Source organism: Tursiops truncatus, chromosome 20, assembly GCF_011762595.2.
Source record: "Tursiops truncatus isolate mTurTru1 chromosome 20, mTurTru1.mat.Y, whole genome shotgun sequence".
Taxonomy (NCBI): domain Eukaryota; kingdom Metazoa; phylum Chordata; class Mammalia; order Artiodactyla; family Delphinidae; genus Tursiops; species Tursiops truncatus.
In genome coordinates this window covers 41,587,797-41,610,602 of record NC_047053.1, presented here as the reverse complement: position 1 = coordinate 41,610,602, position 22,806 = coordinate 41,587,797, and the positions used below count along the sequence as shown (strand labels likewise).

The 22,806-nt window shown below is 40.6% G+C and overlaps 2 protein-coding genes across 10 annotated transcripts in view; both read left to right on the top strand.

Annotated features, from left to right (window-relative positions):
* Nucleotides 1-798: 798 nt before the first annotated feature.
* Nucleotides 799-14,447, top strand: LOC117309756 (RAD52 motif-containing protein 1-like). Of its 7 annotated transcripts, XR_004524058.2 has the most exons (7): nucleotides 799-923; nucleotides 1,331-1,483; nucleotides 4,525-4,647; nucleotides 5,023-5,191; nucleotides 6,151-6,249; nucleotides 8,112-8,313; nucleotides 14,376-14,447. XR_004524058.2 is itself a non-coding variant. In XM_033848454.2 (6 exons), the coding sequence occupies exons 1-6, from the start codon at nucleotides 828-830 to the stop codon at nucleotides 10,204-10,206; spliced, it is 867 nt and encodes a 288-aa protein (XP_033704345.1). In that variant the 5' UTR covers nucleotides 799-827; the 3' UTR covers nucleotides 10,207-10,573. The 7 variants fall into 7 exon arrangements, 3 of the variants coding, with proteins under 3 accessions (XP_033704345.1, XP_073653555.1, XP_073653556.1); XM_033848454.2 differs by lacking the exons at nucleotides 8,112-8,313; nucleotides 14,376-14,447 and adding an exon at nucleotides 9,980-10,573; XM_073797454.1 differs by lacking the exon at nucleotides 14,376-14,447 and having other exon boundaries at nucleotides 8,101-8,279.
* Nucleotides 1,376-22,806, top strand: part of LOC117307529 (leucine-rich repeat-containing protein 37A3-like) — a 102,904-nt gene continuing 81,473 nt past the window's right edge. For all 3 annotated transcript variants that reach the window (XM_033848444.2, XM_033848445.2, XM_033848446.2), the window contains exons 1-4: nucleotides 1,376-1,483; nucleotides 11,003-11,990; nucleotides 14,376-14,447; nucleotides 21,264-21,335. In XM_033848444.2, coding sequence (XP_033704335.2) covers nucleotides 1,444-1,483; nucleotides 11,003-11,990; nucleotides 14,376-14,447; nucleotides 21,264-21,335 — 1,172 coding nt within the window. In that variant the 5' untranslated portion in view covers nucleotides 1,376-1,443. The remainder of the gene's footprint in view (nucleotides 1,484-11,002; nucleotides 11,991-14,375; nucleotides 14,448-21,263; nucleotides 21,336-22,806) is intronic.

The following is a 22,806-nucleotide window of genomic DNA, read 5'->3' as shown; positions in this document are numbered from 1 at the left end:
AATCTCTCTGGAGAAGATTATGGGGATCTTCTCCATACACAGATAATGGATACAATGAATAAATGGATACATACAATGAACGCAATGGATAATGATATGGATAATAAATCTATAATTATTGGTTTGAAACAGTATCAAGATCTAAGTAATTCCTCCAAAGTCACCAATTCTTGAAGTAAAAGAGCTCAGAAGTAGGTAATGGGTGGGGCTAAGTGTCTGCTATATTGAGGTGGAGAAAGTCGTGGTGGGGATGCAGAAATGTGCTGGATGATTTGGCGGTACTTTAGGAAAATGGGCTAGAAACCAGCTTTTTAAGAATTTCATACTAGACTGTTGATGGCTTTAATGTTATGCCTTGATTTGCCTATTTAAGACTCATGCAAACACTCAAGTCGAAGGATTGCATCTTTGGTGGTCATTTCTCACACAGAGTCGGGAAATCTAAGTTTTTAAAGTTCAGTGGATAGTTAGCGCTAACTACTTAGTACTCTAGTCTTCTCTGGGAGTTTGAAGATGAAGCCAGCTGCTGTAAAGATGTCCGCACCATTCGATCCTGTAAACTCACACTTTGGACTCTACGCTAAAAATACACTTGAATAGAAACGCTAAACTTCAAAACTTCTGGGCGCGCGGGTTGCGGAAGGGGAACTAGAGGCAGAGGCAAGCCCGGAGTGGGAGGGGCGAGGGAGAGGTCCGAGCACCGCCCCCGGCCCACTCCCACCGAGCTGGCTCCGCCCCTCAGGCTCCCATTTTTGAAAAAGCGCGGGCGCGCGTGCGCAGGCGCAGTCCGCTTGCGCCCCGAGCCGCGCACGCGCGGTAACGGTAGAATGGTGGAGTTGGTACCTTTTGCGGTTCCCGTCGTGGGTGACAAAACCTTGCTGGTGTGGGAGCCGAGCTCTGGACCCACGGCCGAGGCCTTGCAAGTGAGCCGAGCCGGGGCGGAGGGAGGGGTGGAGGAAGCCGCCCCGCGCCCCAGTAACTGGGCGCCCCGGGGTACTGCTTCAGCACCTCATCTGCCTGTGGTCTCCGCTGAGAGGAATCTTAGTTCTAGAGCCGACCTGAGCAGTCAGCTCGCCCCCAGAGATTTTTGAGAGATAGTTCCCAACAGACGGCATTGCCTCCTAATGCTTCTCGAAGCTTAGGATTTCAGAGGGAAACTTGTTCATAAAATGAGAAGTGTTTGGAGTTGCCGGCTCACCACAGTTGCCTGTGGCGAAGGGCTGGGGGAATATAAGGGAATGGGCGGTTTGTTTTCCTGGGCGTGAAATTTCCTGCACTTACTTAGCATGGGACCACCCTACAGCATTCTGTGTTCACATTCTTCTCCCAGTTTGGCCTTCTGTATTCGGTCCGAGTCTTCCCAAACGCAGCAGTGGCCGGTCCTGGGTTCTATGGCATCATCAAGTTTTATTCAGCAAGGGATGCCCACAGAGCCCAAAAGGCATGCGACCAGAAGCAGCTTTTCCAGACATCTCCAGTGAAGGTGGGTCCAAATGTGGAATTCCTCGCTCTACTGGGATGAAGTGCTGAATTTAAAACTAATAGGCCATCGGGAATTCCCTGGCGGTCCAGTGTTAGGACTCTGCACTTTCACTGCTGAGGGCCCGGGTTCAATCCCTGGTCCGGGAACTAAGATCCCAGCGGCGGGGGCGGGGTGGGGGGGGGGAAAGGCCAGCGTTTGTACAGCACTGTGGTGTACAGAATGCTCTCAGATTCACTGCTCCAGTGATCCCCCAGTTCCCCAGATCTTTCTTTCTTTTTTTTAGATGAAGAAACTCGAAATCAGGATGGTTAAGTGACTTACTTAAGGTTCATGACAGTAAAGGTGGAAACTAGAGGCCAAACCCAAACTTAACTGATGTTAAACCCCATGTCATTTTATGCTGCCCCTTAATTTAAGAAATCTTCACAAGAGTCTTCCTTATATTTACTTTTATGTGGATTTCAAATGTGTGAGGTTGACAAACTTTTTCATGAATTAATTAATTTATTTATTTATTTTTGGCTGCGTTGTGTCTTGTTGCTGCGCGCTGGCTTTCTCTAGTTGCAGCGAGCGGGGGATTCCTGTTCCTTGTGGTGTGTGGGCTTCTCATCGCGATGGCTTCTCTTGTTGCGGAGCATGGGTTCTAGGCACGCAGGCTTTAGTAGTTGTGGCATACGGGCTTAGTTGCTCTGCGGCATGTGGGATCTTCCCGGATGCGGGATCGAACCCGTGTCCCCTGCCTTGGCAGGCGGACTCTTAACCACTGTGCCACCAGGGAAGTCTGGAGCTTGAGGAACTTTTGTCAGATGTAACATAAAGGAGGCTTCATCATCACTCTCAAACTGCCTATTCAGAACTCCCTTCACATTTCAGAAAATGGTTAAAATATTCTCTCATGCATTGTAGAAACCTTATTCCATATTAACATGCCATCCAATCTTACTTGCCCAGAATTAACATTTCATTATGTGCCTCCATTCAGCCACCATTCCTTTTTCAAGGACCTTTTCAATTCCTCTGAATAAGTGAGTGAGGCTTAGATTTCCAGACCTTTCCCTTTATAATTGTGTGTCTTCTCTGATTGGTTTCTCGCTCTGGCTACTTCCTACTGACCTTGCTGCCTGTTCTCACCCATATTTCTTTACTCACTGAGTTCACCTTTATTGAATCTGAGAACTCTCCTCAGATGTGACTCCAGGTACACTACCTCCCACTTCTGTACCCTGTTTAACACCCTCTTCAATCGTGTACTCCCTGGGATTGAAATGATTTTGTGTCAGGCATTCTTTTGTTTGCACACCCTGCGACCATTTCACATAACCACTCAGATATTACAGATGGTCCTGGAAAGATTATGAAACAGTTACTTGGTGTCAGTTGTGAGTAATGAGTTGTTTTCTCATATTGGACATTAAGACTATTGCATAAGCTTAGGTTCTGAGATTTTCACAGCATAAAGCTAGGCACTGATAGAATGTTCTACAAGTCACTGTAGAGTTGAGAGGAAAGGGCATTCGTATTAGATTTCCTTATTTAATGCAGAGCCTTAGTTTACTGCCCACACGCCCGAAATAGTTACTACTTTAATTATGCGTTCTTTTAAAATTTTATTTATTTATTTACTTGGTTGCACCGGGTCTTAGTTGCAGCAGGCAGGCTCCTTAGTTGTGGCTCGCAGTCTCCTTAACTGTGGTGTGCGAACTCTTAGTTGCAGCATGCATGTGAGACATAGTTCACTGACCAGGGATTGAACCAAGGCCCCCTGCATTGGGAGCATGGAGTCTTAACCACTGCACCAGCAGGGAAGTTCCAATTATGTGTTCTTTTATTCATTGGCAGGTATACATCTTATCTTTTTTCCCATGTATTTTTTATAAATACAGAAAAGATAATAACATCTTAAAATAAAATGAAGGAAAGGCCTAATGTATCTGAGTTTTTCTCAGTAGCACGAAGGGATATGTTTGCCAGCAAGAACTGTGGCAAGGTTATCCCAGATGTCAACTGTCTCTACTACCCAGGGGCTCGGAGCCCTTCTGAAGCTTCCTAATTGTCCAGGACAGCTCCATTATGACTCACCGTACAGGGCCTAGCCTCCCATGCGACACTCAACATTTAAAAATTAGTCTTCATTTCTCCTTCCCAGCAGGCAGCTTCAGTTGGAGGAAATAATTTCATTTTCTTATGTACTCATTCATTCACTCAGTCAACAGACCATCACTCCCCTATTATATGCCAAGACCTATGCTTGTTTCTGGTAACAAGGAAAGAATAATATACGGTTCCTTCAAGCACTTAAGGAGCTCATAAACTAGTGACGGGGAAGATGCACAAACAAATCAAAGAATTAACAATGCTTTGACTTTCTTTGTATTATTTGAATTTTTATGACTGTATTTATATACTACATGCTGTTCAAAATGGAAATAGACATTTAAGAAAGAACTAGTGATGTAAAAACTCCACAGTAATATGTAAGTTATTGAGAGAGTTAAGACTGGAAATATTTGCACTCTCAAAGAAGCTTGTTAATGCAGATGAACCTCTAATTCTTTTGGTTGCTTTATTTACATTTAGAGAGGTATACGTATTCCCTCTTCTAACAGGGGTTAGTAACTTGGGGAGGGGGTGCTACAGATTAAGGTCCTAATTCAGTGGCAGGTCCATCTTATCTCCCCTTCAGCTCATATTCTCGAGCAGGAGCTACAGGATGAGACGACTAAAACAGTTCACTTCCTTTGCTTACCTCCAGCCCCATAATAGGCTTCTGCTGGGCTTCCTTGGTTGCTTTCATCATCACTTTCACCACCAGCCGTCAGGGAACCTTCCGGTTAATCAGGGGCCCTGGAAATGATGCAGGAAAGTACTGACCTAAAAATAATAAATAACATTTATTTAGGGCTCACTGTGAACTCATTGCCTAAAATGTGCTACTTAATCTGCACAGCCCCTCTATGAAATTGGTATTGATAAATCTCAGGTATATCCAAAATAAGCCTCTATGTAGGGTTGTGATATTTTTAGGTCTTTTATGTCTTTAGGTTCGTCTCGGCACCAGTCATAAGGCGGTTCAACATAATACGCCTGCCCTAAACAGCTCCAGATGCCAAGAATTGGCAAATTACTACTTTGGTTTCAATGGGTGGTCAAAAAGGATCATCAAGGTAAACTCTGTAGACTTACTTTGACTAACCAGACTCCTTTCAACACTGAACTCCTAGACTTTAGAGGGAAGAATAGAACAGGGCTATGGGGAGGAGATGTGAGAGGCTTCCACATGGAAGTATCTGAGCATTGGCCTGCCACCTAGAATTAGTGATAATCTCAATGACTTGGATGGTGGTGTCCATAATTTTCTCCAGTATTTGCATGGTGTATAATAAAAAATAGTTGACCATATCGAATCATTCATTTGCAAGTCTCACTTGATTTTGAAGCTATAGCATACCTAAACTATTACCTGGGGTTGCTGGAGTTTAGTTTTTATTTCTAACAACAGGATATTTTGAAGTCTAGCCTTTAATTCAAAATCCTAACAGCTTCAGGATCTTTCTAACCTTGAAGAAAGGGAAAAGGAAGATATTGTGACACCACTTCAGAAGCAAAGCCTCAAGTTCTTCTGTGCTTTAGAGGTGGTGTTGCCCTCCCACGAGTGCAGGAGTCCTGGAGTTGGCATGGCTGAGGAACCTTTGGATAAGTTGGAGGAAGGTCTGTTTTCCAGTATGTGTGTGTATGGGGAGGTGAGGGAGTGGGATTTCTCTTTTTTCCTTTCTTTCTGAAACTCAACTTTTCAGATACATCATCACCTTTTCTAAGCAACTAAAGCCCTGGGCAGAATTTTTCTGCCTGACAATATAGGTTTTTATCTTAGGCAATACCTGACAGCACCTTAAACTTTAGAATTTTAGAACTGACTGCCTGCCAAGAAGCTTAGGAGGAGGGAAAATTAGTTAGTTTTTGTGGTTTTTTTTGGTTAATAATTTGTTATGTGCTAAAATAGTCCCTCAAATACAGATGTCTTCTGGCCTCCAGTTATCCCAACAAAACCATTGTCTAAAGATTGAAATAAACTCTTGTGTAAATGTTCAGTCCTTTGCTCCCATAGAAGGGCCTGAGCGGAAAAAGTAAATATAGATCCCTAGAAAGGGGATTCCGATTGGTACTGAGTTTTTTCCTAGAATCCATGGCACTTGGGCTTAGGGTTTTAAGTTAGAGGCAGGGCTGTTAGCGAATGGAGTGGAGGAGGCTCCACCCTCCACCTGAGTGGGTGATGCTTGAGGAGAGGCCAGATCATCTGCACTACCACCAAATCTATCTCACTGTATGAATCCAGCCCTTCACGCACAGGAGAGCAGCGTCTGTAGCAGTGTAGCCTCAGCTTGTCCACTTGAAATCTGTGTGTCATATGCGATTTGTGCCACGTTCTTGGTTTGCATTTCCCATCGAGTATTTTAGGAACTTCCAGAATAGATCTGAGCAGTAAAAATGTGCCAAGCCAGGGTATACCTACAGCAGAGACATTCAACCGCACCCCACTGTAGTGCCTGCCCTTGATCACTAAGATAATGATCTAAGAATCACAGATGCATTTTTAGTTTTAAACACATTACCTAGAAATCAGTTATTCAGACAGGCATTTTAAATTCATCTGTTTTGGTTGGATTTAGGGTCATTATCATTCCTTATGAAAAGGAAGGTAACCCAGAAGCTTGCTATTCAGAAGGCTATGACAGATGCATTCCAGAAACTGCTGATTGTGGTTTTAGGTAAGACCTTTCTGATTGTCCTTGAAGTACTTCAGTTTCAGTGAGCAAATAAACTTATTTGAAAAGTTAGTTAGATGGGACTTCCCCGGTGGCGCAGTGGTTGAGAGTCCGCCTGCCGATGCAGGGGATGCGGGTTCGTGCCCCGGTCTAGGAAGATCCCACATGCCGCGGAGCGGCTGGGCCCGTGAGCCATGGCTGCTGAGCCTGTGCGTCCGGAGCCTGTGCTCCGCAATGGGAGAGACCAGAACAGTGAGAGGCCCGCATACTGCAAAAAAAAACAAAACAAGTGAATTGGATGAAAATAATGGTTATCTAAAACATTACCTATTCTTTCATTCACCAGATGCTTTCACAGCAGCAGTCTTAAATTTGTTCTTTGTGGCATTTATGAGAAAAACGACAGTGAATATTATTGTCCCCAGTGTTTAGATGTAGAATGACTTGCCTCAGTTCATACAGAAAGTGTTTGGTCCAGTTCTTCCTCAATTGCTTGCTTATCATACAGAATAGTGTAGTGATTATAAGCCTTGGACACCTGTGTTTGAGTCCTAACTTTGTCTCTTAGATTTATTTGTTGTTGTTGTTGCAATTTTAGGTTTTTCTAGCCAGAGAAATTTGAAGGTGTTTAATATCTCTAAGCTGCAATTTCTTTATCTGCAAATAGGGTTAGTAATTCAGCTTACCACCTAATGGGGGATATTGTAAGAGTAAATGAGATGATGAATGTAAAAAGCTTAGAACTATGATGAAACATAGTAACTAGACAAAATATATGGACTATTATCATTGTTGTTTTCTTGTTGAACAGTTTATTAGATTATGTTTTTGGAATCAGTTTAATTTCAGCTTTCATTTCTGATATATTGGGTGAATATGATTCTTATATAATTATCGGATACGTTTCTGTGAGCCTTGAAAGTGGTCATGCTACTGAATAGCGTTGATTGTGTTCCCTATCGAGTTATACAGCAGTGAGAATGTCACAGGCTGTGCCCAAAGGAAACTCTATGATTAGTAGATTCCCGGAACAGAATTGCTCCCCTGCTTCACAGCGCTGCAGGCTTAGAGACTGAGAAATCCTAGCTAAGTTTCAGAGACCTTATTTGCTTGTAAGAGTTGACCCTGCATTGGTCTTGGCCTTTCTGCCTGGGCAGTCCTTCCAGTGAAGTTTGACTTCCCTGGTCATCAGGCTGAATCTCCACCAGCTGTCAACTCTGGGTAACAACCTTTAAGAACCAAACTAAATGTCTGGGTTGTTTGTCCCTAATATGCCAAGGTATTCCTTATATGTACTCAAAACTCCTTAGACCAAAAAGCCTGGTGGCTCTAGCTTGCCTTGAGGAAAGCAGTATTGTCCAAAGGGTACATGGGCCAGTTTCTGCCAGTAGAGGGTTCAAATGCTTTCTGTCTCTGTCTCCAAAGCTTTGTTCATTGTATCTGGTAGAATTTTGGTCCCAAGGACTAGGCACTTGCCTTGCTTCTAACATGAAGTATCTATTATAGTCCAGTGGTATCTATCCCAGGTTTGAACTCACTTTGACCCCCACTAATGCCTTCCTATTTCGTTGTATTGTGATTGAACATTTTTGTTTCTACAGCTTTTAATTCCTATGTCATTATTCCTTAGTTCTTATTTGTAAGATCATAAATGTTTTTGAACCAAAGTTGATACTTGTTATATATTTTTTCACAAGTAATTATGATAAAAACGGAAGTGTCAGATGAGGGAACTTCTAGGAAAATGCTCTTATTTTCTGCTTTTGGAAGTCAAAAGAATGTCTAATTATTGGGTGCTACCATTGTATACAGGAAGTTTTAGAACAAGAAACCTTGTGAATTGATCCTTGTTAGCTTTATTTCAGAAAGTGGTAAAGTAGCTGTGGCATATAGACCCTGTGAAGAGGCCACAGATGCTAGAACCGAAGAGGAGCTACAGGATTTCATTCAAGTATGTGGAGATACAAACTCAAGGGGTACACAGCCAGTGTAGCCGTAATTCAAAGCACCCAGCAGGATTTGGAAGACTTTGGCATGTCTACTCAGCTCTGTCATCCTCAGGAAAAGGTGAAACTCTGAAACTGCTTTTGAGGCAGGGAATTTCTTGGACTTTTCCAAGTCCCGAGCCTTGTCTCTGGCCCCTTATTTGAAGTTTGGAGAGCAGGATTGAGGGCCATCAGTGTACGTCTACAGTTGTGGACACAGGAGAAGACACAGGCCTTTTAGAACTCCCCTCAAATAGAATTGCAGGGATTTGGGAACAAAGTAACTATGGCCTTAAGTGTGATTATGCTACAGTGTTTAAAAACTATTCATGCCGGGCTTCCCTGGTGGCACAGTGGTTGAGAGTCCGCCTTCCGACGCAGGGGACGCAGGTTCGTGCCCCGGTCTGGGAAGATCCCACATGCCGTGGAGTGGCTGGGCCCGTGAGCCATGGCCACTGAGCCTGTGCGTCCGGAGCCTGTGCTCCGCAACGGGAAAGGCCACAACAGTGAGAGGCCCACGTAATGCAAAAAAAACTACTGATGCCTTTCAAGTAAGGTATATTACCCAGCTCTCAGCATCTCATATATATCCTGTGTTAAATATTTTGCCGAAGAACCTTACTGTAAACCAATTATATGAATGCCTCAAATTAGGGATTAAGTTGTCAACGTAATTTCTAAAAGAAAACATTAATGTACTGCGTATAGGATTTTTATTAAAAAGGAGCAAAAAATGTGTTTCATGTCATTGAGAGCTGAATTTGGGGCTAGATTTCTGATGATTTAACTCACCCCAATGTTGCAAAGTTTGTTCTGAAGGGAAGAAAGTAGAGAAAGAAAAGGTGGTTATGTTCTGAAAAATGTAAAAATTTTGAAAGTTTTTCCTGTACAATATAATTATTTTAATTCAATTTAAATCAGTCAAGGAAACTTCAGACGTATCCATGTTTGGGCTTTAAGAAGTCTAGCTTCCTGTGAAATGTGAGAGGAAAGGATTCCGTATTGATACTAAAGATTTCGGAAACCTGATTATAACAACAGATCCATTCCTAAATGAGGCCAATCTTGGAATCAGTTCCATTTAGAAACCATTATGTGCTAGGCACTGGAAATAAGATGAAGCTCCTTCTCTCTTGGAGTTTAGGTGTTAAAGGTGTACCAGACAATTAAAAAGGACTAAAATCAAATAGATTATGAAAAGGACTGTGAAGAAAGTAAATAGGGTGCTAGTTACAGTAGTTCAAGAAAATTACTTAACATGCTGACTTTAACATTCGAAGTGTCTTCTCCATGTGTGCACACAGGTTTGACCTCTCAAAAGTGACACTGTAGTTTTTTCTAGATTAATGGCTCTGTTGAGACAAGGTGGGATGTGGGAAGTTTCCCCATGCTAATGTAAAGGACCATTCACTTGGTTTTAGACTCTCTTTCCCAGAATGAATTGCTCACCTGCCCCAAACCCCTCCTCCAGAAGTTCTGGAGTCATCACTGATTCAGTGGTAACCCCTAATAACAGAGTGTTGAATGAATAATGAGACGTGAATACTGAGAGTTTGGAGGAAATGGCAAACATTTTATTTTATTGTTTTTTAGTTTTTTAACATCTTTATTGGAATATATTTGCTTTACAATGGTGTGTTAGTTTCTGTTTTATAACAAAGTAAATCAGTTATACATATACATATGTTCCCATATCTCTTCCCTCTTGCGTCTCCCTCCCTCGCACCCTTCCTATCCCACCCCTCTAGGTGGTCACAAACCACCGAGCTGCTGTGACAAAGTGAGAGAGTGGCATGGACATATATACGCAACATTTTCGAATAATTGTAAGGTGTGTTCCCCTCCCGCCACCCAACTGGTGCTCATTTTGCTGGTCAGCAACTCTTCTTGTCAGCCGTGTGGCCAAAGGGAGGAAGAATGTGTCTCAGACTTCAGCTCTGAGGAGGAAGAGTTCAGATTGCCAGAACTGGCTTAGCACTTTTGAATTTCCCAGAATGCTACGTCCTGTGGTTTCCTTGGGAAGCTCTGCATCCTTCCCAACCCCTCTCCACCCCTGGGCTGCTGGAGTTTGGGGCTACTCGGGTCTGCAGCCCAAATCCCGCCTCATTGTTTGGGGCCAGGGAGGGCAGGGAGGGGTTGGGAAGAGGGCCCGGCAGGAGGTACGTGTCGCCTTTGCAAGGGGAAGGATGGCTTGGGCCCTGGGGACTCTGGGCAAAAGGCCCACTCTGGTGGCGCGGATTGGATCTCCGCACTAACCTAATAAAGGTGGCGTAACTAAAGATGTCATAAATAACGGGTGGAACGTTAGGCGGGGGAGGGGCGCGCGGTTGCTGACCTGAGCGCTCGCGTCGGCACTGGCATAGCGGTTCAGCTCGGACACAGGATGTGGCTCCGGCTCCTCACTGGCCTGGGTCACTGTGCCTGCGAGCCGCCGCACGTTATGTCCCGGCTACGCCTTTGGTTGCCACGGCTCTTCCTCACATGGCTAAAACTGTGGCTTCAAGTCCAGGCAGTTCAGCCTCCGGAGTGGGCCCTGGGCCCCGTCCAGGTGACCCCCAACCCCCCGCGGCTGACAGAGGCTTGGTCTTCATACGCCTCAGACCCCCCTCCCAAATTGCCCCATGCCCTTACACCCCTGGCAGAAGCCGGGGGCTTTAATTACTTGACGTCCTGGTCTCCATTCGAGATGTTGGCCCCGCCTCATCAGGAGTTGACTGAGGCTGAGGCTCCATACCCGGACACGGATTCCGTGACTGTAGTTTTCTCTCTAGAGGATCCTGTGCCGACAGTTTCGCCTCCAGGTCAGGATCAAGCTCAGCTTCTGCAGCGGCCCGATGTCACTGTTAAACCTGTGGGTCTTGCACTGATCGTAACTGCAGCGTTCACTAATGAGCTTGAAACTCCTCCACCCCAACAAGAAACCTCGGCTCAGTCTACAGTGTCCTCTGAGCAGTTGGAACCTTTGTCAGTCTGGCAGGAATTTTCAGAGCAGCATCCAGTCCCCTCTGAAAATGTTGAACTTTTTCCAGTTCACCAAGGAGCCCCAATTCAACCACCATACCCCGAGGTGACATTTCCAAATCCAGAGCAAGTTCAGGCTCACCACCCAACTTTGATTGAGGTCACGATTCAACCATTGGACCTTGGACTGACCAGAAGGCCAGAACCCACTAAGGAGGGTGAACCTTCTCCAGTCATGCAGGAGACCTTAACCCAGCCTGCAGAACCACCTAAGGAGGTTTTTGTAGCTCAGCCTCCAGTATATCACAATTCAATAGTTCCAACACCACATCAGGATCACACTGAGCCTCCAACATCACCCAGTATCACAGTTAAACCTTTGAACCTGGAGCTGACCACAACTCCAGAACCTACTACAGAGTCTGAACATTCTACAGCCCGGCAGCAGACTACAGCTCCCCCTCCGAAACACCCTGAAGTGACACTTGCACAACCAAACCTGTCTCAAGTCACAGTTTCACCTGTGGACCTGGGAGTTAACGTATCTCAGCAACCAAGGCCATCTGAGACGGTTCTTTTTCCTTCGACTCAGTATTCAGTATCCACAGGTCTTCCTGGTGTACAATATACCCCAGAAAAGAAGCAACCAGGGCAGAATGCCACCACAAACGTCAGCATATGTGAGCTCTGTACCTGCAAAAATGAGACGCTGTCGTGTGTTGGTCTCAGCCCAAAGCAGAAGCTCCACAGAGTGCCTGAGCCAGAGCCTGACGCCTACAACGGCACCTTCACCCTCCTGTAAGAATCCCCTTTCCTCATTTGTTCTCTGCATCCTGCCTGACATGGCAGCCTTTCCTCAGGTCTTCCTGGGTCCTCCTTATCTCCCCAATCCACATTGACTGACTTTCTGTTTCCACCTTTTGTTTGTCAATGATTCCTTATCTTCATTCTCCTTCTTACTATTTTTCCCTCTCCTCCAGTCTTGTAATTGCCCTTATTTTTTCCGTCTCCATTTTTTACCCCATTATTTAATTCCTTAACATCTACTCTTCTCCCATCTTTACTCCATCCTCTTTAGAGCAACATGTCCCTCTCCCCATCTCATTGGTGGTAATACAGAAAAGTCGTTAAGAGTAGAGATTCCGGAGCTAGACTACCTGGGTTTGAACCCAGGTCTGTCAATTATTAGCTTTATGACTCAACTTCCTCATCTGTAAAATGGGGATTATGGTAGTCATCATCTCATAGGATGACTCCTATGGCTGCTAAATCTCCCAATGACTCCAATCTCATTGGGAGATTTAGATGAGTTAATATTGGTAAAGCTTTTCTATCAGTGCCTAGCATATATTTTAGTGTTAGCTATTATTATTATTCAATCCCTCAGTTATACCTAGAACTCATCTTTGTCCCCTGGCTTTCTATATGTAGCACCCATTTTGTGCCCAACCCAGGGCTAAGTACTGTGGGAGCCACAGAAGTATATGTCATTGTCTCCAGTACATGACAATGACAAGTGGGAAGAAAGGGGATATGCCTTAAAAGGGAGGTAATATATAATTAAGTATTAAGAGAAATACAGATACGTGCTGTAATTCACCAGAACCTGTAATCACAGGGGTGTGGAGGTGACAGAAGGCTGCATGTATAAGCTAAATCTTTAGCTGGGACTTCAAGATTGGCTGTGATTTGTCAGAAAAATAATAGGCAGTACAGTCTAGGCAAAGGTGTGACTGCAGGGATGATCAGAATTTAATAGATTAGTCTGGCTGTAAAGAATTGGGTTAGGCAACAATGAAAGATAGGATTATAAAATATCTTGACTATTGGCAATGGGGGTTTGAAAGTTATGCTGTGAGATATGGGGAGCTACTGCAAGTATTCAAGCAAGACAGACAAATGATTAAAGCAAGAGGCTGATTTTAGATTTCATATGTAGAGCGACCTAGAGAGGAAAGCTTGGTTCCGGGAGACCAAATAGAATGCTTTAGCAAAATCTAGGAGTAAAGTGAGAAGGGGCCGAATTAGAGTGGTTGTGATGGAAGTAGAAAGAAAATCCTGAGAGTACTACAGAGGAAAACCTGACAAGATGTAGTAATTGACTAGAGTTGGGGGATTGTAGTACAGGAAAGAGAAAAATCACATGTGTTGATGGGCAGAATGATGGTGGTATAATAGGTGGAAATACAGCAGTTGGGAAGCAGAGTCAGTTTGAGGGAGATGAGTTCAGTCTTAGGCATCTTTTATTGGTGAGCATAAAGCAACCAGAAGGCTCTGTTTGAGTGGAAATGTCCCTCAGGCAGATGGGCAGACAGGTATCCGTTTTGACTTATTTCTGACTCCCGTGAAAAATGTGCTTATAAACTGAATAGTTCCATTGTTGCTGAGGGAAGAGGACAAAGCTAAAGCGAAAGATTCAGTCATCCACTGAGTTAGTGGTTCAAACCGAACCTCAGGCATTTAACAGCTTCTTTTAAACATGTCTAATTCATGGACACATTCTCACTGTTTAAAAAAAGAAATGTCACAGAAGTATATAGGATAAAATGTGAAAATTGCACCCCACCTTCCCTACCACCAATAAGGTAACTCCTGTTACTGTTTTGATGTGTGTCCTTCCTTCCGATCTCTTTCCTTTGCATTTTGTTCCCCTAATGAGGTAATAACTTTACTCCTTGTTCAGTGACTTGTGCTTTTCCCTAGGCAATATGTTTAAGAGATATTTTCGTATTAGTCCCTCTAATTTCTAATTGCCTTCCCGTATCCTTCTAACACCTGGAGAGGTTCTGAGGGCACTGAGCCAAAGCTTTGGTGTTGCCTGCCATAGGATTTCTTAATATTTATTTGCTGATATTGATAAATGTTTGCCATTTTTCTCATTGATTTGTAGGAGTCATTTTAGACACATAAGTGATTTTGGAAAAAAAGTAATTGGCATTATGTATCCAAGAATTTGGACAGATAGGAAGTTCAGGTTCTGAGAAGATGCCTCATTGTTTGTGCCAGTGGCCTCACAGTATGTTTTTATTAATTGTGCACACTGGGAAGCTGGGAAGCTGTGGGAATTAAAAAGCTGGTCTTTTCTGCATTTGAATATTCCCTACATGGCGGCCATGATTCTTTTCCTTATTCTCTACATTCTTTTTCTACCTATTCAAGCATATGAACTGTGTTTCTTCACAGAAATTTCCAAGGAAACTCTATTTCTTACATTGATGAAAGTATGTGGAAGGCATACCGCTGGGCTGAGAAGCTGTGAGTATACTCTCCCCAAATATGAATACAAAAAGCTAACTGCATTGTAAGATCCTTCTTGGTCCAGAATTTTGAGGTCAATACCTGTGAGCAGAGGTACTTCCCCTTCCATATCCCAAAGCAACCTAATGATTGAAATTCTATGTTTATTTTAAAAATTAAATTTGGCAGGACCTCTTGAAAATCAGTAAGAGACAATTTAAACTTATTTTCCATTATACAAGTAATACATGATTGTATTCTCAATATATAACAGTGAAATAAGAGGTATAGTGAAAACCCTCCTTTTGCCCTAATCCCACACCCACTACTTTGAGTTTAGTATTAATCCTTCCAGACTCTTTTCCATACGTTTGAGTACATACATATTTACAGATAGCAAAAGAGGTTTGTGTGTTTTTCTTATCATTTTTTACATAATTAACATCCTGAAATTTGATTCCTTCATTTCCTGATATGTCTTAGATTTCTTTCCTTCCCAGTACATAGAGGGTTACCCCATTCCTTTAAACTCCTGCATAATATTCCATAGTATGAATGTGTTACAGTTTAATAATGCCCCTATTGAAGTATGTTTAGATTATGACCAGTTTTCTTGTTACTTGCATTGCTGCAAAGAATATCCTTGTACGTACATTTTTGTGAGCCTGGTCGTTTATTTCTATAGAATAGTTATCTAGAAATGGGATTGGGACTATTTATATATAAAATTTTATATATATTATATATATTATATATATATTATATATAATATATATTATATATAATATATATTATATATAATATATTATATATATTATATATATTATATATATATTATATTATTATATATATTGTATATATTATATTAATTTATATATATATATATTTTTATATATATTTATATATAAAATTTTATTTGCCCTCAAAAAGTTATGCCAGAAAAAAAAAAAAAAAAGTTGTGCCAGCTTACCCTCCAGTCACCATGCTGTGATGACATTCATTTCCCCACACCCTTCCACCACTGATATTCTCCCCTTTTTTTTTTTTTTTGCTAATCTGACAGATGAATAAAAGGGGTCCCGTCTGAATTTAAATTTTCTTATTATTTGTGAAATTAAATATCTTTATATGTTTACTGAACATTTGTATTTTATCCCTGAATTGTCTGTCCTTTGCCCATTTTTCTGTTACTATTTTTTTATTGATTTGTAGAAAAAGTCAGTTTAGATACGTAAGTTATTTTGGAAAAAAAACATTCCAAGTAATTTTCATGAGAGTCTGTGGTCATATCCTTAGTTCAACTTGAATAGACGTCATAAATGACTTCTGAATTAATAATAAAAGACATAACAGTCAATCTAAAAACTGGTATTATGACCACCCTTAAAGATATGCCCCCTTAGTCTGATATCTTATTGGAAATGAAAAAAATGCTAGAACCAAGCACTTTTTTTAATTTACAGATTTCCTAAATACTATATGTAGTTTATATTTCCCGTGATAGTACCCAACTTGGAAATTTTATTTCCCAATCTTGTAAGAAAAATGAAAGTCATTTGGCACAAGAAATAGATAATTTCCTCTGGGAGTGGAGGGGGGTGGTAGACTGAGGGACAGAGGTAAGAGAAAAAGTTTGAATTGTGTGCTACATATTTTTGGAATTTTGAGATGTGAATATATATTACATATTTTTAAAAAATAAATTGAAATTAAAAATTAATTTTTGAAAAGCATGTGTTTGGGAGGCGGTACACTATAACATGAGTCTGGTAAGGTTTGAAGATTTCTAAGTCAGCTTGAGGTTTATACCTTATAAGCAGAGGTTCCTGACTTGAGGTCAGTGGTTCCCCAAAGCAGAATTTCTTAACCTCCCTCCTGCTTCCCCGTGTGTAACTCTTTGGCAAGCTGCAGAAGCTTGTGTCCTTGGGATAATGTTTTAAAATGTATAGTAAGTCAAAATATATAGAAAAACAAAGGAAACCAACTATATTGAAATGGTTTTCAGAATATTTTTAAAATTAGTGAAATAGTAATAAATATGCTTCTCTTAACGCTTTAAATAACAAGATATAGTGGTAGGTCTAATAAATGTTATAACTCCAGGGTAGTGATGAGAATAAATGATATTTCGAGGTATCTGCAGCATATACGTGATATGAAATGACCTGTGATTTCTATTGGGGACCGAATTAACTATACTGCTGATCTACAGTGGTTTGTTGCCTACATTCATAATGGAAGGAAGTGCTGATTTTAGTTAGAGATTTGTGAAAACTGAGATGTAATTTTATTTCCCATCCAAGTTTGGCACTCTGGATTCAGTCCTCTCTATTCACAGACCTCTGCCCTAAAAGGATGATCCACAAGTCGAAATTGCATGCACACTTTTGCGTGTGTTCAAGAAAGTGCAGTTTTTTAGGGAAAAGCACCATTGCATTTATGAAATTCTCAAAGGATTCTTGCCTGAAAAGATTGAGTCACAAATGTAGGGGAGAAAAAAGACATTTCTTTTCCTGTAATTATCCTCATGAGTGACGATAAATGGATAATTTGTTTTAAATAAAAGTATCTGATAGTTGATAATTTGTCACTTTCTGAATTTATTCAATAAATATTTTTCGAGTATGTACTATATGCCACGAACTGTTTTACATGCTAGGGTTTCAGGCCCAAGAATGAAACAGCTCAAGTATCCCAGTTCTCAGGGGGTTTACAAATAAATAGAAATAAGTATATAAGTGTAATAAATAGATAGATATAATTTCAAGCATTGCTAAGTACTTTGGAGAGAAAGAAAGCAGGGGAAGGAGAGTAAATCAGTTCCAGAAAGGCCTATTGTTTGCATTATATATATAGTTAAATCAATCAAACCAACCAACCCTGAGCCCTCTCAATTTCCTAGAAGTTTCAGAGGTGGAGAGAAGGGTAATTGTCAGTATTACAGAATCAAGAGTGAATGTGAAGTTCAGAAGATTGCTTTAGACCTGAACCCTGGTCTTTCTTAAATGTTACTTCATGCCTAGTTTTGATATTTTCATGGTGTGAGAAAGTTTTAGATCTGGCTTTAACTCTGATTTCCCATAGTGTTAAAATTTTTTCTTCAGTCAAGATGAATATTTGAAGTTCTACAGATTAATGTATTTTATTTCAGTTATTGCTTATTTGAAGCCCCTTTTTGGGTAATTTTTTGGTGACTGACTCATTCTCAGTCTAAATTTTACTTCCAGGCTGAATTTACCATTGTTATTTAAAATTTCTACTGTCCTGTCATGCAAACATCTTCACAGAAAGAAACCCAATTAATTTGAAATACATACTGTTTGGTTACCCCCTGTCCAACCATGATATTCAAACTCTAGCCAGTCTGATATGGGCATCAGCCAATCACAGAAGACAGTGTCATAAAGAGTTGAGGATCGACCCCATCTCTTTGCTGTACTTACTGAATCCTTGTCAACTTTCAAAGTTATAATTAGTATATATGAGTTCCACTTTTGTGCAGCTGTTTTTCATAGACCATCATTTCCTGTGACGTTTGTATATCATTTATGGTATATACATACAGATTTGTTTTTTCCTACCTTTGATGGTATGAAAAGGGTTACCATACATGTTGTTGGACATATTGATTTGGTGTTTTTCTTTTTGAATCATTTCCATGGAAATACAAAACCACGACTTACAGGTGAGAAAACAATCAATCTTAACACCATCTGTTGAACATTCCCCCTATCATGTATTCTGACAATCACTGCGATTCCTCCTAAAATGATGAATTTCAAATTGAGGTCAGGGTCTTTGAATCACGCTCAGGGATCCAAGAGTTCTCTGTGGGAATTGAAGCCTTTTGTGATTTTGTTTTAGTGATCTTTTAAAAATGTGTGTGACTATATTCTCTATAATATGAACCACCTTAATAACTGAGTTGCAGAGTTTCCAGGTAGTAATATTTTAATTCACATAAGCTATGAGTAAAGAATTAATTTATGAGCTAGAATTAAGCTATGAGCTGGAATTAATATAAATATGTGACCAAGAGACACTGTGAGTGAAAAGCAGAACGTTTTAAATGCAGAATTCAGTGGAAATAGTTTCACAAGGCAACATAGCCTGTGCTCAGATCCCCAAGGCTCCTGAAGGATATACCACTGTTAATATCACCTGCAAGGAAGGGAATTCTTCCAGGCAAGAGAAACCTACCTTTGACGTCTTATAGAGTTCCTTCTATACTGGCTCTCTCCACCACTCCCTCACTCCACTCTTGGGATACAGGCTATGTGTCTTCCTGCTTATCAGATATAAGAAACTGGTGCAAAACACCACCCCCTCCTCCCCACAGCATGTTCCTAGTCTTTAGTGTGAGACCAGGGGAAGCAAAGTGCTTAACATTCCTCAGGCAGACCCAGGGGTCAGGCTTGACTGTGAATCCTTCCTGCTCCCTTCATTCTGCATTCTTGAGAAGTTATTGGCTGGATCTCTCAGTTTCCTAATTTATTCTTTAACTGTCATTTCTGCTGCTCATATACTGAGTTTTCTTTAATTATTGCTAACACTTTTCATTCGTATATTCCTGAGTTGATTAATGGATGCATTATCTGCTTACATCTGTCTGAGGGTAATAATTGTGCTGTCCTAAGGTTCTCTTGTGCTTTGTTAACTCTGATTCATTGGCTATAATGTTTGTTTTTGTTTTCTGTCCTTAATGGAGTTGGCTTTGTCACACTGTTTGGTCATTCCTGAGTGTAATTCATCTTTGTAGTTGAGATTCTACTGCGTTTGTTTCCCAGCTTTAGGGGAGAAGTGAAATGAGCTCTTGGGGCTTATTACTCCCAATGGGTTCCCCTGAGAATAAGGCCGAGGTGGAAGGTGCCTTCTAGTGGCTAGTCAGGGAGTGCATACCTTTCTTCCAGGGTTCTGGGACCTTGCCCCCTTGCTAACACCAATTGTTCCTGCCTAGAGGAAGACACTTTTGCTTCCTGGATCAAGGAGGGAAGATGTGGGGTTGATGTGTGCTGTAGGCTGCTCCTACCACACTATTCCAACTGATCACCCTGTAGGTAGCTCCGGGCCGTTTCTGGTAGGGGGGCATTTGTGCAGCTGCTCCCACACATTGAGCTAAGGTTGTGAATTTTATGTTATATCTTTTGTATCATTCTTAGCGATTTTGGTGGAAGTTGAAGGGGTGGAGACCTGACATGTTTCAACCTGCCAGCTTGAAATAGCACAACTTCTTAGGAAACAATTTTGTATCCCTATTACATCCTAGACAAACTCAGGCAAATATGTGTCAGGATACAAATAAAAAGAATGTTCAAAGCAGTATTCTTTTTAATAAATAAAAACTAGAAAAATCTCAGTATACACCGACAGTTGAATGAATAAAGTGTGGTATGATCATACTTAGAAGTCATACACTTCATCAGAAACATAACGCAAGCCACATAAGTAATCTTAAATTTTCTGGTAGCCACTTAAAAATAAAAGTAAAATGAAACAGATGAAGTAAATGTGAATATCTTTTACTTAACCCTTATATCCAAAATATTACCATTTTAACATGTAATCATCATATACATTATTAATAAGATATTTACATTGTTTTCATACTAAGTACTTAAAAATATCCTAAGTAATATCGTATCTACATGTCTCGATATAAAAATTAATGAAAGAGTTTACATTTCTTTCCCATACTAACTCTTTGAAATCACAATTTGGTTGCTAAATTTTATTACAAATACTTGATCGGCATTTAGATTTTATAAAATTGACAGTCGAAAAAGTATTATCACATATGCAAATTGTTGCTAACATAAACATTTTCCAATAATTACACTGTCAGTTTTTTACATTTCAATTTTAGAATAATTAAAGTTAATTAAATTAAAAATTCAACTCCTTAGTCACATTAGCCACTTTCAAATACTCAGAAGCCTCAGGTGGTTGGACATGCAACACCACATAGTACAGGCAAAAATGAAATAATTTTACAAAATAATGTTGAATGAAAGAAGCAATGTGGCAAATAATACATATAATATGATTCCACTTATATAAAGTTCAAGAACAAGCAAGACGAAACTGTGTTGTTTATGGCTGATAGAGAAAAGGCAAAACTACATTTAAAAAGCAAGGAAATTATTCTTAAAGTCAGGATAGTGGTTCCCTCTAGGAAGTCACAGAGAGGGTTGTGATTGGAAAAGGGCACACAGGGGGCTTCTGGGATGCTGTCAGGATTCTTTCTTGACATGAATGGTGTTACGTGGGGTTCTGTTTTGTAATTCTTAAACAGTTGAACAGTTGTTCAATTGAATTATTGAACAGTTATGTATATTTTATGCACATTTTAGTTTTCAAAACAATTTTAATGGGGGAAAAACTCAGATGGCTTCATTTGCCCTGATACAGTTCTGCGTGGGGTTTCCCAATAAGGTTTGGGGAAAGAGAGGAGGGAAGGGCAGCTCTGCAACGTTGGTGCCACCCAGAGCTGGGTTCTAACAGAGACTTCGTGATCTAGAGAGTAGACATTAACTGTATGATTCGGTGGGAAGAGTGGGTGGGGGGGTGTGTGGGGGTGTGTGTGTGTGTGTGTGTGTGTGTGTGTGTGTGCGCGCGCGCGCGCGTGCGTGTGCGCACATGCGTGATGGAGAGAGATGGACACAAAGGAGGACGTGAAAACAGAGCAGAAATCACCATCCCTAAATTAAATAAGAATTAGGTTGTTTAGGAGGCACCATTACCCAGCTTTCCTGCACATATAGGAGTTAGTCCTATGTAGTATATAGTTGTAGTTATTTTGCATTTTGATCCAGAAATAACCTTTTCATTTTTCAGAAATCTCAGTGAAAATGATTTGACTGAATTACATAAGGACTCATTTGAAGGCTTGCTATCTCTCCAATATTTGTAAGTTAATCATATTTATTTATGAGTTCTTATCTATAAAGTAGATTATCTATAAAGTAATTAAGGGGTTCAAGTTAGGTAATCTCTTCAATTTCTTCTAGCAATAAAATTCTACAGCTCTGTAAGTCTGTGTAGGGCCCCAGCCCATCACTAGCCCTAAATATCTCCTATTCATTTTTAATTTTTTAATTATATAGACAAGGTATAGATAGAAAAATACCCTTTAGTTGTAGAGGAAAAGTGGTAATGAGGTCTGAGCAATTATAGACTCCCATATGAACATTGTTATATAAGTGTTCATATACTCTCCATCTGTATTTATATTTTGTTTATGACCTATGGATCAAATCTGGCCCACAGTCCGTTTTTATACAGCCCATAAGTTAAAAGTGATTTTGAAAGGGCTGTAAATGAGAAAAAAAAGAAACGAAGAAAAATAAGTGACACACACTGTATGTGGCCTGCAAAGCCTAAAATATTGACTTATCTGGCCTTTACAGAAAAGGTTTGAAAAAATTGGTCTAGTGAAATGAGAGAAATTAAAGTTAACCTCAAATTGTCACCTACAGTACAAGAAAATACAGACCCCTCACATTAATATGAATGCCATTAACTCATAACTCTGATAATTTAATCTAAATTGAATTAACATTTAAATGTTAAATATTTATGCAGATGAATTATGTAAACAGTATTGTCAAGGGACTTCCCTGGTGGTCCAGTGGTTAAGACTTTGCCTTCCAATGCAGGGGCTGCGGGTTCGATCCCTGATCAGGGAGCTAAGATCCCACATGCCTCATGGCCACAAAACCAAAACATAAAAAAAAAAAAAGCAATAGTGTAACAAATTCAATAAAGACTTTAAAAATGGTCCACATCAAAAAAAAAAAATCAGTATTGTTAAGAACACATTAAGTTACCAAAAGAACAAGCTGTTGTTGAGGATTTCAAGGCAGGAATTATGATACCAATATTAAGAATGTTTAAGATGATGGTTAAGTGGTATATTTAGAAATGTTTACACTAAATAATCATATCAATAATGCCCCTAACAAAAATCTCTCCAGGCTTTTGTTTTCTTGTTTTTGGTTTGTTTGTTTTGGTTTTGGGGCCACACCACAGGACTTGTGGGATCTTAGTTCCCTGACCAGGGATTGAACCCAGGTCCCCAGCAGTGGAAGCGCCAAGTCCTAACCCCTGGACAGCCAGGGAATTCCCTCTCCAGCTTCTTTATCAAAGAGGAAATGCTTGCCTAGTATTTCTTTTTATTTAGGGCTAAGGAGATAACAGTGTTTTTTGCTATAAAAGCTCAGTTTTTGTCCTTTGTCCATGGCATCCAAAGCTGTGTATGTCATTAATCCTTATTAAGCCAATTAATGATCCTCTTTAGCAAATAGGTTCTTCTTGCAAACATAAAAGGCTCAAGGGAAGTGGGTATAAAGAGACTCACATGACCCTAAAAATAGTTGTT